At 46.3% G+C, this 15,442-nt stretch overlaps 1 protein-coding gene across 4 annotated transcripts in view; it reads left to right on the forward strand.

Annotated features, from left to right (window-relative positions):
- Positions 1 to 13,534, forward strand: part of FHOD3 (formin homology 2 domain containing 3) — a 470,296-nt gene extending 456,762 nt beyond the window's left edge. For all 4 annotated transcript variants that reach the window (XM_047828303.1, XM_047828305.1, XM_047828304.1 and 1 more), the window contains 2 exons: positions 2,635 to 2,796; positions 12,949 to 13,534. In XM_047828303.1, coding sequence (XP_047684259.1) covers positions 2,635 to 2,796; positions 12,949 to 13,031 — 245 coding nt within the window. In that variant the 3' untranslated portion in view covers positions 13,032 to 13,534. The remainder of the gene's footprint in view (positions 1 to 2,634; positions 2,797 to 12,948) is intronic.
- Positions 13,535 to 15,442: the final 1,908 nt, after the last annotated feature.

Consider the following 15,442-nt stretch of genomic DNA (forward strand, 5'->3'; position numbering starts at 1 on the left):
TTGTTTTTTTTTTTTTTTAACTGAAGTGTAGTTGATATACAGCATTACGTTAGTTTCAGGTGTACAACATTGTGATTCAGCAAGTCTAAATTATCAACTCACATATTTTTAAAAATGAAGTGAAAGTGATACAGTGCTATCATAGTCTATAATACTTCATTCTTTCTATTTCGTCTCAGTATATAAATGTCTTGCTAACACTTGGGAGACTGTGGCGAGCCAGTGGTCCTTTGGGTCTGTAAAATATATGGGCAGTGTTTCCCTGATGTCATGTGTGGGTCCAAGGGTTCCAGGAAAAAAAAATCCAACCTGTACATGACCAGGATAAATGCATATAAACATCTCTCAGGCAGGCAAATAACCAAGGAGGGGTGGAGGTTAAAAAGAAAAAAAAACAGGACAAGGACTGAGGTCATGAAAGAATGACATCATCACAAAACTGAGTCTGGCAATCCTGAACATATGGCAGCATGTTCCTTTGAAGCATCTCCTGACACATTAAGGTGAAGGCAGCTCTCTGGGGATGTATAAGATGGGAAGAATAGGTAATTCTTGGTAGGAAGATCACATGATGCCTTCATTTTCTGGCCCAGTGCTCTGAGAATATATTATGAGCAAATGCAGTTGATTGAAATTTGTGTGTTTTGGGAAGGGTAGTTTGGCGTTTTAAAATGAGACGCAGAATTAGAAACCAGTAGGTAAAAGGGAAAACAGGAAATTGCTGGGCAAAACACAATTGCACTATCGATTACTCTGTCTGCTCTGAGGAGGACCATTGTTCAGAAGCTCTGAAGGGTCCCAGTGTGACAGCTGTGCCCGTATGAGGCCTCTTGCCTCCAATTAGACCACCTGGACCATCCTGAGAATGCAGAAACATTCAGCAATTTCAAAAGTTCTTTACTGAGAGGAACCTATTTTAAAGGGTTTAATGATGTTGAAAAATCTAGTCTTATGGGAGCAAGTAGACCAGGTGCCCTTGGGCATAAGCAGAGAAAGTACAATTTACTGTTTTCGTACATGCCAGTGCTGTAGCTACGCTCCCATTCGTAAAATAAATGTTTAAAATAACATAGGCAACAACACAAACCTTGTCACCCGAAAACATATGGACCTATCTAACCACAGGTCTCAGATACATGCAGGTGGTGGAGCCCCAGGAATCCTACTCCTTTTGCAAAGTGTGAATTATTTATGTACGCACTTCACCGATATGCATTTTACTGGCTGAAATAACTAAATTATAGCATATTACATATTTGCTGTAAAATTTCAACCACAAACACGTAGCCACAAAAATCACAGTCTACTCAACTGTGAGCAGCTATTCACAGCTATTGTCATCAGTATCCAAACACCAAAAGTTTTAAAAAATTAGTATGGAAGTAGAACTCCAGAATTTAAGATGTATATTTACTAACATTTTTTGCCTGTGGTTTAAGAAAAGCTGGCTTTTTTTCATCTTCAGCTGGACCTTAGGCTCTGAGTAGTGTTCCGTAGGCACAGAGTCTGAGAACACTCACCTACAGGCTTTTGAAGTCGTATGTTTATTACAAAGGGCAGTGTGTGTGGAGGAAACACAGTTTTGAGCCCATTGCACATATTTCTTCTTACAGAAATGTATTTCCCATCTTAGAGAAGAGATTTCACAAGGAAGTTGATCTATCACAAAGGCATAGTTCTTGATATGTTAAAATACCATTCATTTCTAACTGTTGAACATTGCTTGGTAGTGCATGTTTTCATGATGCTTTCTTCTTGCTTGTCTGTAGGCAGATGCTTTTATGCCAGACTTAGACCTGCTCTGCTTTAATATACAGTTATTTATAAATGTGTTTACCTGGGCAAGGAGCAGAGAAAATTTTATGTCAGTTCCCCCTTTGTTAGTTGAAGAATGTTATTCTGTTATGATTTTTTTACTGTTTACTTATTTTTGAGAGAGAGAGAGAGAGCACGCAAGCTCAAGCAGGAGAGGGGCAGAGAGAGAGGGAGACACAGAATCCGAAGCAGGCTCCAGGTTCTGAGCTGTCAGCACAGAGCCCAACACGGGGCTCAAACTCACGAACATCGAGATCATGACCTGAACTGATATCAGGGACTTAACCGACTGAGCCACCCAGGCACCCCTGTCCTATTATGATTTTTAAAGGTTAAGTAATCTGAAGATAGACTGCCACAAAACCCACTGATTTCTGTTTAACTGGAAGAGAAGTTACGGGTAATTGACATTTACTAGGCATATACAGCCATGGATAGAGAGCTGAATTAACACAGAACTCCAGACATTAGTGGACATACATCACTGAGCATCTGTGATGCACTCTGTGGTGTGGTATCTGCCCTCCCATGATCCCGGGGCCTATTGGGTGGAGGCCTTCAGTAGCTGTTACAGGGTAGTATTAGGTAAGTGCTCTGAGGGGGAGTTCAGTGCCTGGAGGGGTAGCAGTCACAGGTCACAGTGGTGCCCTTGCAGTGGGGTGGGGTGGGGTGGGGTGGGGGGGCGGGTGAGTGCCTGGGATCTGCTGCTGTGATCCATTGCTGACAGAGCTCCGTGCCTGGAAGAGTAGTGTTGGTATTTTCTCTAGTATGTTCCTTCTCTCTGAGTACATCTCTCTCTCTGGTTGTGTAATCTTTCAGGATCTGCTAGTTCGTGGACTATGGGAACGGATGACTCCCCTAACGTCACAGATGATGCGGCTGATGAGATCATGGATCGCATCGTCAAGTCGGCCACCCAGGTGCCCAGTCAGCGAGTGGTGCCTCGGGAGAGGAAGCGCTCCCGGGCCAACCGGAAATCTTGTAAGTGCTTTGGAGCTGGGGTGAGGGACTTACCTGCAGGTACCTGCCCTCCTGTATGCCCTGGGAAGGGCAGCCACTGTGAGGCTGGCTCCAGCCAGTTGTCAGACGATGCCTGGAGGGTCCACCCAAACTCACCGGCAAAAGGCTCCCTGCTCGACAATCAATGTTGCTGTTGTGGAGGAGGGGGGCTGCAGCCACACCTGTCCGGCATATTTGCCACTTCTGGGCGGGCCTCTCTCAATTCTCACTTTGCCCCCAGGAGTGTCCAAAAGACCCTGAAATATCTCTGGTGTGCAGGGGTGGCTGCAGGGGGGCCATTGCCAAGTTCTGCTGCAGATGCTTTGCTGAGGCCATATTTCTGCATCAGGGGCCACTTTCTAGCTGAAAATGGTTCCCCTCGGAATTCACTGCTACTCCCAAACATGTCAAAGGTGAACAACAGTGATTTTATGGGGAGTAGGGTGCTTAAAATACTTAATGTTAACCTAGGTTGACCAGCTTGTTTTTGTTACTAAATCAAAGGACCTGTTTTTCCCCTTTGTCTGAACCCACTGCCTACTTCTGCCCACAGAATGAAGGAGTGGGGCTGCCTCTGCAGACACCTCGCTAGCACTCAAAGGGGCTGCACTCTGTAGAGAAACACAGTTCCTCTGCATCCTTTGATATGGGTCTGCATTAGCTGTGACCCTTGCATGTTTCAGGAGAGAGCTCAGCCCCCAAGATTGGGCCGGGGATGCTGGGTCACTCAGGAGACCTAGTCTCCGCCGTCTCTGCCTCCAGGAATAAGGGATGGTGACTAGGACAGGGATTTATGACCGTCACAAGAAGGAAGCCTGATTACGTCTGCCTGTACTGGCTCCAAAAAGTGAAAGGAGAGTGGCTCCAGGTAGGCGGGAGTTCAGTAAGAATTCACAGTGTTTGGTGCCACCTTTGAGATTCACACAGGAGGTGATTGGGGTTTGAGCTGCAATGTCTGAGAGAGAGGGCTGGGGAAAGGAGGCCAGGCAAGGGAGCGTCCTTACAGAGGTGAGCATTGTTGGGCCAGAGACCTCGGAAAAGGAAACTGCATGACCCAGTGGCCTGGCCAGTCCCCAGAGGCCCAGGGTACGTGTTCTGCCTCCAGGTTATATGTCTATATTGGCAAAGAGTATAGGCCCTGCCCTCTGGTCTAGAGAGAACCAGATTCTTAGAGAGACACATAATGTCACTGGGAACAATAACACAGTCATAATTAATTTTCCTTTTCAATCTGGCCAGAGAGATATTTTGCCTGTTTTTGTGGCCGACGTAAACTCATTTCCTGTGGTATCGTTTCCATTCCAATCTTATGCAAAACAGCCGTATACTCTTTTTATTTAGCCAAACACATTTTATTCTGCAATGCAGTTACTACAACAAATACAAGACTGCATGTATGTAAGTGTTTGTCTGTGACGGGTTTAACTTATTAGTAATGGCACCATCAACAGAAATTTAAGATGGGGGAAAGTTATTTTGATTTCTGTTTAAGAGGAATGATAAACTCCAGCTTTCTTGCAAGAGGTTAAAGGAGTAAGAAAAAATCCAGTTTGCAAAATCCATGTGAGGTTTCCTGGTGTGGGCCTCCCTCTTAAACAACGCTGTATTTGATTTGATTGTTTAATGGTGGTGATGAGGCAAGTGGGTAATGAATAACCAGCGTATTTCTGCTATCAGTCATTTGGCTAAAGGCAATAATAGTCCAGCTGTTGCAGGAAACCAAACAGAATCCATCCCATAACCTAGAAATTTATGACCTGCTTGAGAATCCTCCAAGATAATTAAATGTCTGCTTTCGTGTTTGGTGCTGGTGACTAGGACCGCGCGCGCCAGAAGTCCTGCTAAAGCTTGAAATATGCAGCCAGTTGGGACACAGCGAGGGCATCTTAATTGATTCGCAGGTTCCCATGGCTCCGTGCTGCGTTTCCAGCCTGTGACAATCCAGTTGTCTTTAAGTAAACTGTTTTGAATTTCCAGTTGATTTCTAGCCTGTGGTATGATTGATCCAATGCACTTCATGTGCTTGCCCCAGATTCTGGCCAAGATTCTCCAACTGGCTGGTGAATCAGACCAAGGGAGAACATTCTGGGAGATTCTTGGTTTTTTCTTATTTTGGTTTCTCATTTCATCTTATTGGGGCATCTGTTTTGTCCCAGGGCGATTTGTTCTCTTTGGCCTCCTAAATGTTGGCCTTCCCGGGAAAATCCTGAAGCTGAATGGCATTTGAGATCTCCTTACTAGTGTGATTCTGTAGGTTGTGCCCTGGTGGCTGGTAAGGAGGGGACGGGGAGCTGCTCCCCACGTTCTTTTCTCTTGGACCTATCTTTGGAAGAAGGTCTCTGCCCAGCTGGCTGTCTGCATATGGCCACTAGCCCAGACTATCACAGAACAGAACTGGGGTGAGGGACTCATAGTCTGTTCTCTTTTCCCAGGGGAGCCGAGTCTTGTCGTGGTTGAAAGGGGCTGGGTACCATTTTCCTGTTGAGCTTCCTTTTAAGGTGGGGGTCTGGGCCCCACCTGTGACATGACTATGAAGCCTGGGCACAGAGCTGTATTTCTATAAAGATATGATTACTTTGATATGACTCACAAATAACTGACCAATTTCTTAGCTAATTAAGATCTTAAGGCTGGTCACGCTTATAAAAATAGTTTCTCAGTGGAAAGAGCTGGAAGTCCAGTTCCAAGGGCTGCTGGGAAAGGAGCGCAGAAGTTTGATTTGATCTGACCCCCCTCCCCCCAAACACGACTGCCTCCTCATCATGTCATAAAGCTTCAACATCCCTCTCAAAGAGCATGTGGCATATCTCACATTGATTTGATGTAACTAAAATCTTATTTCTTTTATAGACTTTTGAGGGATGTACCCACACTAATAGGGTACTAAATAAGGTACTAAATAGGATTTCATGGAAAAAAAAATATCAAACCTGAAAAATTACTGAATTTGTTTTAGGGAAAACAAGAGACCTGCCTCACAAAATACTGGATCCAGCCCTGGATCTGATCGGTACAGAACTTAGTTCAGTTGTCTCTACATCTTCAAGGTGGCACTTGAAAATATCCAGCAATTTTCCCATTAAAGTCCCATTGAGAACAATTTCCCTGCATTTTGTTTAGTTTTTCCTTACTGACCATGAATCAATTTTATATTCTCTTAGAAGACAAGCTAACAATGGCAATAAAACAGAGGCTTTAGAACTAATGCTTTTGCAATACAGTCAAATAAGATGTTAGTGGGAAGGACCAAAATTTCTCAAACTTTTGTCTTTTCCAAAACGGCCTCATTCCTATTTACTCAGTGCCGAATTATTCTTAGAGCTCATTATGGATGGACTGAACTGACCTGCCTCTAAAGATAGCTGAGGGAGCCCACCCATGTGCCCGGGACATAGGTCAGGAGGATAACTAGAGGAAGTCCAAGAGAGGAACAAGGCCATGGCCCGGGCCAGAGGTCAAGACTCTGATGCAGCACGAAGCTCAGATAGAAGCCTCAGGTCAAAGAGGCAGATGCAGGGAGAGTTTGGAAATGTTTTATTGCATTGGCTCTCCAGCTGTTTCCTATTCAGACAAATCACCCTCCCAAACTGGGAACCAGCACATTGGGAGAGAGGAGTCTGGCTCGTGTGTCTTCCCCCAAGGCTGGGTGCCAGGCACCCATTTGGCTCAGAGTGGAGGTTCAAGAGGAGGGAGAATCAGTGAAAAGAGGAATCCGGGAATCTGTCTTGCCTTTGAGAGCTGTTCTGAGAGCAGAGCAGAGGGTTTCTGTAAAGGGGCTTTGGAAAAATGCCAAGCACCTCCCCCACAAGAAGTTACTGTATTTCTTTGCTTTTGCTGCCCAGGCAGCAAAGGAGTTGGTTTCCATGTTTGGAATGCACACATTCATATGAGAGAGAAGGAGATGGGGGTCCCCTCGTAAATTACCTGGCCTCACGGAGCCTCAGAGTGCTGCTATCCACTGAGGCCAGAGGTGCCACCTCGCAGGATGTTGTGGGCATTAAGTGAGGTGCCTATGACAGGTTCCCACCACTCTCCCTCCCCAGCTCTGTCATGCTACTGCCAAGGGACCCCAGCCCGGTGGGAATATGAAGCTGCCTGCAGGTGCTTGGGCTGCTGTGCTGAAGTTTCAGGGGAGCCTGTGCACAGAAACCACATCTATCCAGCTGCTGCTTCACTCCCATCACCCGTCTCACTCCCCTCCCACCACTGCCCACCTCACTTGGCCATCCAGGATTAGACCAGACTCCCCTTCACCTCCCTTTTTACCCCCAGGGGGCTCGTTCAGTGGACTTATACCTGTGCACCGAAGGCTGGCTTGTCACCATGGTACTTGTCTGGTGCATCTCTGATGGAGAGCGGATGTGCTGGGCTTCATCTGGAAAGGGGGGAGGCATTGTCCTGCCCATGAAATAATGCTGAGGACCCCAGAGTCTGTGAATCTTGAAGACTCTTCTTTCTTGTCTGCAGAATCCCCCAAGTTCATGCATGCTGTCCCATAAACAATGGAGAGAACTTGTTTCCTGACTCCCTTCCCTTACCCATAGCACACAACATAGGAGACAGTCTGCTCTTACATCTGAACTGTGAATGCTTTCTGGTAAGGGCCTGACTAGGAGCAACAAAGTGTATTGGGGGGTACTGGATTCAAATGTAGCCACGGACTAGGCAGAGGTATTTCTGTGGAGCCAAGACTGTGACCAGACCAGTGGTTATAGAAATCGCCTGCTGCCCTAAGTATTTCCAAGAACCATCTCCTCATGGGTGAACATACTTCTGGATTAGGCAGAACTCAGAGACTTCAACTCTGTTGTCACAAAGGCCATCACTTCTTGAGGGCCTGCCTCTCCCTGTGTCTTAGTTAGGTGGCAGTGATTTAAGTCGGGACCTGGCTGGCCATTTTAATCTTCTGGGGAAGATTAAAATGCAACATATGGGCCTTTCACTGACACTCCCGTTCAGTGTATCTGGGCTGAGTCTAAAGTTGAGTTTAAATCAACCAGGTTTAAGAACCTTTAATTTTTGTTATTGCTGTTCTGGGTTTTATTTATTGATTTATTTACTTACTTATTTTGAAAGAATTTTAGAAAATAGAAAAGTTGCAAAAAAGAGGACATTTTCCTTCTTTCACCTGGCTTCGCCTAATGTTAACTAACACCTTGCACATCCTAGGACAATTTATTGGAACTAAGAAATTGACGTTGGTACAATACTATTAACTGAACTATAGGCTTGATTTGGATTTCACCAATATTTCCATTAATGTTCTCTTTCTGTCCCATTGTCTTACCTAGGCTGTCCCATTGCATTGAGACATCATGCCCCCTCTGATGTGTGGAGGACATTTTATGACCTTCACACTTTTGAAAAGTACTGGTCAGTTATTGTGTAGAATTCCTGTCAATTTGGGAGATCTCTGCTTCTAATGGACAGATTTTATGTGGGGAAAAAAAAAGATGGAGGGTGGAAACAAGAACTCAGATGGCTAAATGATGGACATTGACAAAACAAACCAACCCACGGAAAGTCTAATATTAAATCCATAATGATAGAGCTTAAAACAGTTCCCTGTATTGATGTACAAAGAGGCATGACCGAACCCACCGTTTTGACTCCACTCAGCAGACGGGTCACTCAAGGAACAAGGAGTGAGTAAATAGCAGTAGGCAAGTTACTTGCCAACCACAAGATACATTTAAGACCTCTTGAAGTTCTGATATTAGTCCCTATAGTCCTAAGCGCTCTATTCTCAGTATACTTGGTAGAAGATCTTTAGAAACATAGGGATTACAACAAAGCTAACTTATTTCCAAATTGTTTGGCATTACATACAGAAGATAGAAAAACTGTCTGTCAGTGATCTAAAGGTAAAAGAATACTGGGGCACCTGGGTGGCTCAGTCGGTTGAGCGTCCAACTTCAGCTCAGGTCATGACCTCACAGTTTGTGGGTTCGAGCCCCGCATCAGGCTCTGTGCTGACTGCTTGCTCAGAGCCTGGATCCTGCTTCGGATTCTGTGTCTCCTTCGCTCTCTGCCCCTCCCCCTCTCACGCTTTGTCTCACTCTGTTTCTCAAAAATAAGTACATGTAAAAAAAATTTTTTTTAATAAAGGTATAAGAATACAAATGGATTTCTGGCATATGGAAGCGAAACTCAGTGCATGTCCCATAAGATATGAAAAATTGTCAGAATGTGTCCTGCTAGGCGTCAGCAGGGTACAGCTGTTTCTAGGGTGGGCTGCGTCTCAAGTGTCCTGGCTTAAATCCTTCTGCACTGCTTACTGTGTGCTCTTGGGCCAGGGACTTGATCTCTCTATGCCGTCTGCTCACTTGCTGGAACGGTAATAACAGGACACTTCTCATAGGGTTTCCATAGTGAATAAATGGAATAATCCAGGTTAACCCTCAGTAGATGCAGACTGCTATTATTCTGCAGGCTGTAGACCACTGTTATTTTCAGATTCAACTCCTTTTTGCAAAGACTCACCCGAGAGCACTTTGTAGAATTAAAAGCTTTTTCTGTGCTGGGGGTGGGGAGAGAAAAGGAGCTTATGGTTTTTCCCTGGGTCCCCAGACGCCCTTGTGCTGCATGTTGACAGCGGAGGTACTCCTGTGTCTGATCCCACTGCTGTCACTGCCACATCGTGAGAGCTGTCACAAGTGCCTGGGGCAACGAGTGGCTGCTGGTGCCAGCAAAGTGACCCTTGCCGTCTATGGAAGAGCTGCAAGGCAGACAGGGATAAACATTTCCACGGTCTGTTCTCTGTTAAGCGGCTGCAGGGAGGGAAGGCAGTCACATGTGACAGGCTGGGGAGCAGTTACACTGCAGCCAGAGCGTTCAAGCGAGAAGTGGGAATGGGGGGGGGGGGTGGAGAGGGGCCCAGACATTATCTTATCAGACATATGCCAGCCTGCCCCCAGCCTAGTACTTGAGAAATCCCCTATTTGAGAGAAGACTTGTTTCTATCGTACAGGTTCCATAACCTGCCAGTGCCTTTGCTGGTCCCCTCGTTTTATGTCCTCTGTCCCTTTTTGCCTTCCAGAAACTTTCTGAGAGCCAACACCCTATCCAGACAGGGTCTGCTACCCTGAGCATTTCTCCTCATACTATGTCCCTATCAGCCCCCTGCCTCCCTGACTACAATATTGGCTCAGGGTAGAGGCTCAAATAACATTTGCCGAAGGAAGGAAGGAAGGAAGGAAGGAAGGAAGGAAGGAAGGAAGGAAAGGGGAGGGGAGGGGAAGGGAAGGGAAGGGAGGGGAGGGGAGGGGAGGGGAAGGGAGGGGAGGGGAAGGCAGGGGAGGGGAGGGAGAGGGAAAGAAGGGAGGGAGGGAGGGGAGAAGGGAGGCAGGGAGGGAGGGAGAAGGAAAGAAAGGAGGGAAGGAAGGAAAGACTGATGAACAGACAGAGAAATGGATACCCAAAATGGTTCTTTCTATGCATAATTGGAATTGGAGCACAAAGCTGATTTCAACTGATTATCTTCATTTCACACCTCTCTTCAAGTGGTAATGTGAGTTAACTTTGACTTTTTAACAGAGGAAGGGTTCAGATTCTTAAGGTCTTTTGGGGTTAATCTATTTACTGTATTTATTATGAGGTGGTTTTATTTATTTTATGTTTATTAGAGAATTTATCTCAATTGTCATGAAGTCCCACAGAAAGTAGGATTCCATTAATGGGGCAGGTTTTTCTATGAATACCTTTCTAGGGACACAGCTGACAAGCAGAGGGACCTAGCCAATACTGGCTTTTCTGAAACCACAGCAGAGAACACCTGAACCCAAGCAGAGGGGGCACGGGAGGGTCCCAGGGGGTCTGGCCCATAAAACCTGAGAGGAGGCTACCAGGCTAAGGGCGCACTCTGTACAGTCAGGCAGCGAGGCTAAGGTAGCATTTGTTCTAGTAAGCGTTGTTCTATTCCCTGAGCCTCAGAGAGGCTGGTCCAATGCCCATATCAATTAGGAGATCACTGCACACCCTGTAAGGTGCCAAGGTCCTTATTCAAGTATTTACATGAACCGAACTGAACACCGCAGTTACAGATTAAAGCAAATGCGTGAACACATGTTAGGGGAGCATCTCTAAATGCCCATCAGTTTATGAAGCCTTCTGTCATCATTTGGCCAAGCACGCATACCTCAAGGCTCAAAGATTACAGTTCATAGACACATGTCCTCGCCACCTCTGCGACTAATGAAATTTAAGATGCCCTGCTAGTGCAGCCTGGACTTCTTCAAGGCAGAATTTTGTGTTTTGGAAGAGAGGTCTTAGCAGTCCTTGTCAAGAATGAGAAATATTTTATCTTCTTTTCTGCCTTATTAAAATTATCTTTCTTTGACAAACACTTGAAGGAGTGTTTAAAGAACATAAAAGGTTATTACAGACTTGTATTTTTATTGCTGCCCCATAGAACAAATTCCATTACTCAGTTAAACGCAATCTGCCTCCAGCCAAGGCTCTGGAGCCAAACATTTTGTCTGGACGAGTTAGACAGTCTGGAGCCCAAGGGGCCAAGGGTGGGGGGGAGGGTGAGCCAGTGCAGGAGCGGCTGTAGATGGATGGCTTAGGAGCCCAGAGCTCGGCTTGGAAATACAGTAGTGTGGGGGTGGCATGATTTGAGGGCAACTTTAGGCACAGATCTTTGTGTCTCTATTTGTGTTCAATCCATCCTTGATGTCTCTGAGTCTTCTGTTGGTGTTCCGGTTCTTTAAGTGCTGGGAACACAGTAGGTTTTCTATGAAGTATCTGTTGATTGACTAATTGATGGGTTCGATGTTGGCTCCTGTTGAAAGTGCTGATTCCTGGGAGAGAAGAAACCATTTGTTAATAGGTACTTAGACCCTGTACGTTCTACCAGATCTTTTCAGATCCTTTGTACACGGGCTAAGCGGGCTTTTGCTTAGGGGAGGTTGGGAAGGCACTGGAATATGGGGTGTTGCTGGCAGGAACGTGAGTTGTGATCCTGTTGTCTGCATCCTCTGAGGCTCCCCCCACGAGGGGGAGGCTATAGGCCCCCCAGTCACAGGGGGCGCGAGGAATTGGGTCTGGCACTGGACGATGGGAAGGCATGAAGGGTGAGCTTTAGTTTCTCTGCATTCTGATCAAGGGCCTGCCGTGTTCACCTCAGGTCCTCTGGTTGATTTAGGATTGAGGTAGATCCATAACACATCTCTTCCGAAAATAGAGCAAATACCCCAAACTCTGCATGACCTTTTGTAGAGAGTAGGCCAAATACAACTGAGAAATCAAGGGAAATGTAATTAGGCAACCTTTCAAATGAAAGGACTTGTCTTGGAAGGGGCGCTGCCTCCCCAGTCACCCTTATCCAGCCTTTATTTTGACGTCAAAATTGATCAACACTAAACAATGGGAAAACCCAGCGTGCCAAGCTAAGCACAAGCAGTTCTTGGTTAGATGTGAGCATTCCTCCACCTGCCAGTTGTAAGCCCCAGAGAAGAGGGTCACTGGTCCTTCCTGAGCCTTGTGTGTTTCACAGAGAACATTTAACAAATCCAGCCAGAAGTTCGGCAGTTTGCTCCTTGACGTCCAGTCCATAAGGAGTCAATGGTTATTGTCTCCAGAGGCCCCTTGATGAGTTGAGACTAAGACCCACAATGCTCGTGGGGAGACTCCTCCTGACTGCTGCCCTTGCCTGGTTCTGTTAACACCTTGCTCTGCGGGGCGGGTCATCATTGCTCATCCTGTAGATCTGTGAGGTTATCTTATCTAGCATTTGCAATCTTTGGAACTTGCGTTTTCCTATGCTCTGTAGTGACTGTTCCAGTTCTGATCCACTCCTTACACGGGTCCACATGCCGTCTGTACTTGACTATTGCACCCGTTTCTCAGAAACCTTGTAAGGGTGGGCCTCCCTTCTTCCCTCTTACAAGGTCAATCCCTCCACTTGGCTCTTCAAGCCAGCCTCTTGCAGCCCCCAAATTTGTTCTGCCCTACGGACAGATGGCCAGGCGCTTCAGCAGAAGCAGGATGCGGCTGAGCATCTGTGAGCCCCGTGACGACCCTGGGAATCCTTGGGGGTGGCAGGTAAGGCGTGGGGCAGACGGACTACCATGTGCTGGCTGCTAACACCCCCCTGTCTTCTCATTCCTTTGTGACCTGCGGATGCTGCTGAAGTGCGAAGGACCCTCAAGAGCGGCCTGACTCCAGAAGAAGCCCGAGCTCTGGGCCTGGTTGGCACCGCAGAGTTGCAGCTGTGACACCTGTGGGCGCCCTAAGAAGTGTGTCCAAGATTGTGCAAACTCCTGCTGGACGGAACCCCTCCAGATGAGGGAGGGGAAGAGACTCAACGTTAACATCCGAAGGTTCTGAAGGGGAGTGTCCACATTTCTAATGTCCGCGCATGGCCCGCTGGGCATAGATGGGGCTCTCTCAGAGTCTCTCGCACACACTTCCTTCATTGTGTCAGCTGTGTTTCTCTGGTTTCCTTGACACCTGGTTTAGTAGTTCCAAAGCGTGACACCTTTTCTGTGCAAGGAGCAGATCACTTCTGTCACGGTTACTGTGGTCCTGTGAGGCAGTTTGATTAGATTCACAGACGGGGTCTCTCCACAACACCAAAATATCCAGATGTAAACTCCAAAATTGTACACAAAAAGAAAGCACAGATTGTTTACCAGTTGTGGATTTTAGATGTACTAAATGTTTATACAAATTCATAAATGTACACCATGTTTCAAATACTAAATAAATAGAGTTTAATGCCGTAACTGGAAACTTTTCTTCTCTCGGGTGTAAGGGCCTGACACAGCTCCACAGATGCACTTCCTTCTCAATCAGCCAAACCTTTTCTCAGGTTCATCAGAAGGACCCTGGCGTGGAATGGCCTCCGGGCCCTTTGGCTTTCTTGTTGTCGTCTGTTTTTTTGTGAGTATTAGTAGAGTGAGAAGTGCCCAACAATGTGCTCTCTGTAACTCCTTATCAGTTAGGCATCAGTATTTGTCGTGCGACATGTTAGCAATGACCTCATATAGATCACCTTATCCGCGAGCTTTGCTTTGGTCCAACCTGGTGTTGAAGCAAAAATTAGGGTGGTATTTACAAACTGAACTATTCTGCCACTTTCTCCCTTGCTTCATGTGTAATAATTCGTTTTCTCAAAAAACAAGTCCCCAAAACAAAAGGGAAATTTAAAATTTTGTCTACAGAGTACCTCGGAGGGACAAATGCAGTCCCTGGCAATCGGGTACAGGTCATTAGAAGCTAAGGCATCCAGTGGGACAGGCATTGCCCACGAGGGGCTCTGAGTGACTGCAAGGCGTGTTGAGGTGGCTGGTGCCCAGGTGGTGGCCGAGCCTCCACAGGGACCCCGCAGCCCGGTGTCGCACGGTTCCCTGTGAAGAATGTCTCTGGAAAGAGGGAAAAGATAAACCGCTGCAGCAGGTATTTGGGGGCCGAAAGATCAAGCCATTAATTCCATCTTTGCCTCACTTGGAAAACCTCTATGACTCTGTGTTCCTGTGTTCCTATGCAGTTGTGTTGTCTGAAGAGCTAAAGATAAGCTATTCACCCCACAGGCCTCTGTGTCCTCCCTCTTCTGTACCCCCCACTCTACTGGGAGACAGGATGCTCCTTCAAGCCCGTATTGGTCAGATAATAGGTGATGAATGTGAGCACCCCAGCAAAGCCTGGCATCTGCCAAGAGCAGGTCTGTATATTACAGACAGTTGAGTTTAATCACTTTATTGAAAAGGATACATAGGGTATTGATGTTTATTTTCTTATGGTTCTAAATAACGTGTAGTAATCTGATACGATTTCGTAGTTTGTCAGAGCATTTGCCTGTTACCTCAGCACTGAATACAAAGGATATGTGTATCACTGGGGATGGGGAAGTGCAAACAAAGAGAAGATGCATCCTTGCTGCACCCTGTGGTGAACAGATACCTCGCGTCCTTCCAGGGGACCTTGGCCTTCTGCCGGAGTTATTGCTTTGGAATAAAAGGTCACATTTAGAAGGAGGTGAGTGAATAAATCTGAAGGTAGTTTTATTTTAGGAATTAAAAAGTTCTCAGAGGAAGCAACCAAGGTCAACTAACTTCTGGGTTACAGCCAGGTAGAGAGTCTCATTTTATTGAGAACTTGGTTTAGTAGTTTTTAGTGAAATTGGGGGGTTATTCCTGTTGTTCAGTTCCTCCCTCCTTGTTGCTATTTAGTCTGGCTGCTTCTGTTAGTATGTGCGTGTGTTTAAATTTTTTAATGTTTGTTTTCTTTTTTTTTTTTTTTTTGAAATGTTTGTTTATTTTTGAGTGAGAGGGAGACACGGTGCGAGCAGGGGAGGGGCAGAGAGAGAGAGAGAGGGAGACACGGAATCCGAAGCAGTCTCCAGGCTCTGAGCTGTCAGCACAGAGTCGGCCCTATGTGGGGCTTGAACTCACAAATGGCAAGATCATGACCTGAGCCGAAGTCGATGCTTGATCTACTGAGCCACCCAGGCCCCCCGTGTTTATTTTTATTTATTTATTTTTTATTTTTTTTTATTAAAAAAAATTTTTTTTAACGTTTATTTTTGAGACAGGGAGAGACAGAGCATGAACGGGGAAGGGTCAGAGAGAGAGGGAGACACAGAATCGGAAGCAGGCTCCAGGCTCTGAGCCATCAGCCCATAGCC

The sequence above is a fragment of the Prionailurus viverrinus genome, chromosome D3, assembly GCF_022837055.1.
Source record: "Prionailurus viverrinus isolate Anna chromosome D3, UM_Priviv_1.0, whole genome shotgun sequence".
NCBI lineage: Eukaryota > Metazoa > Chordata > Mammalia > Carnivora > Felidae > Prionailurus > Prionailurus viverrinus.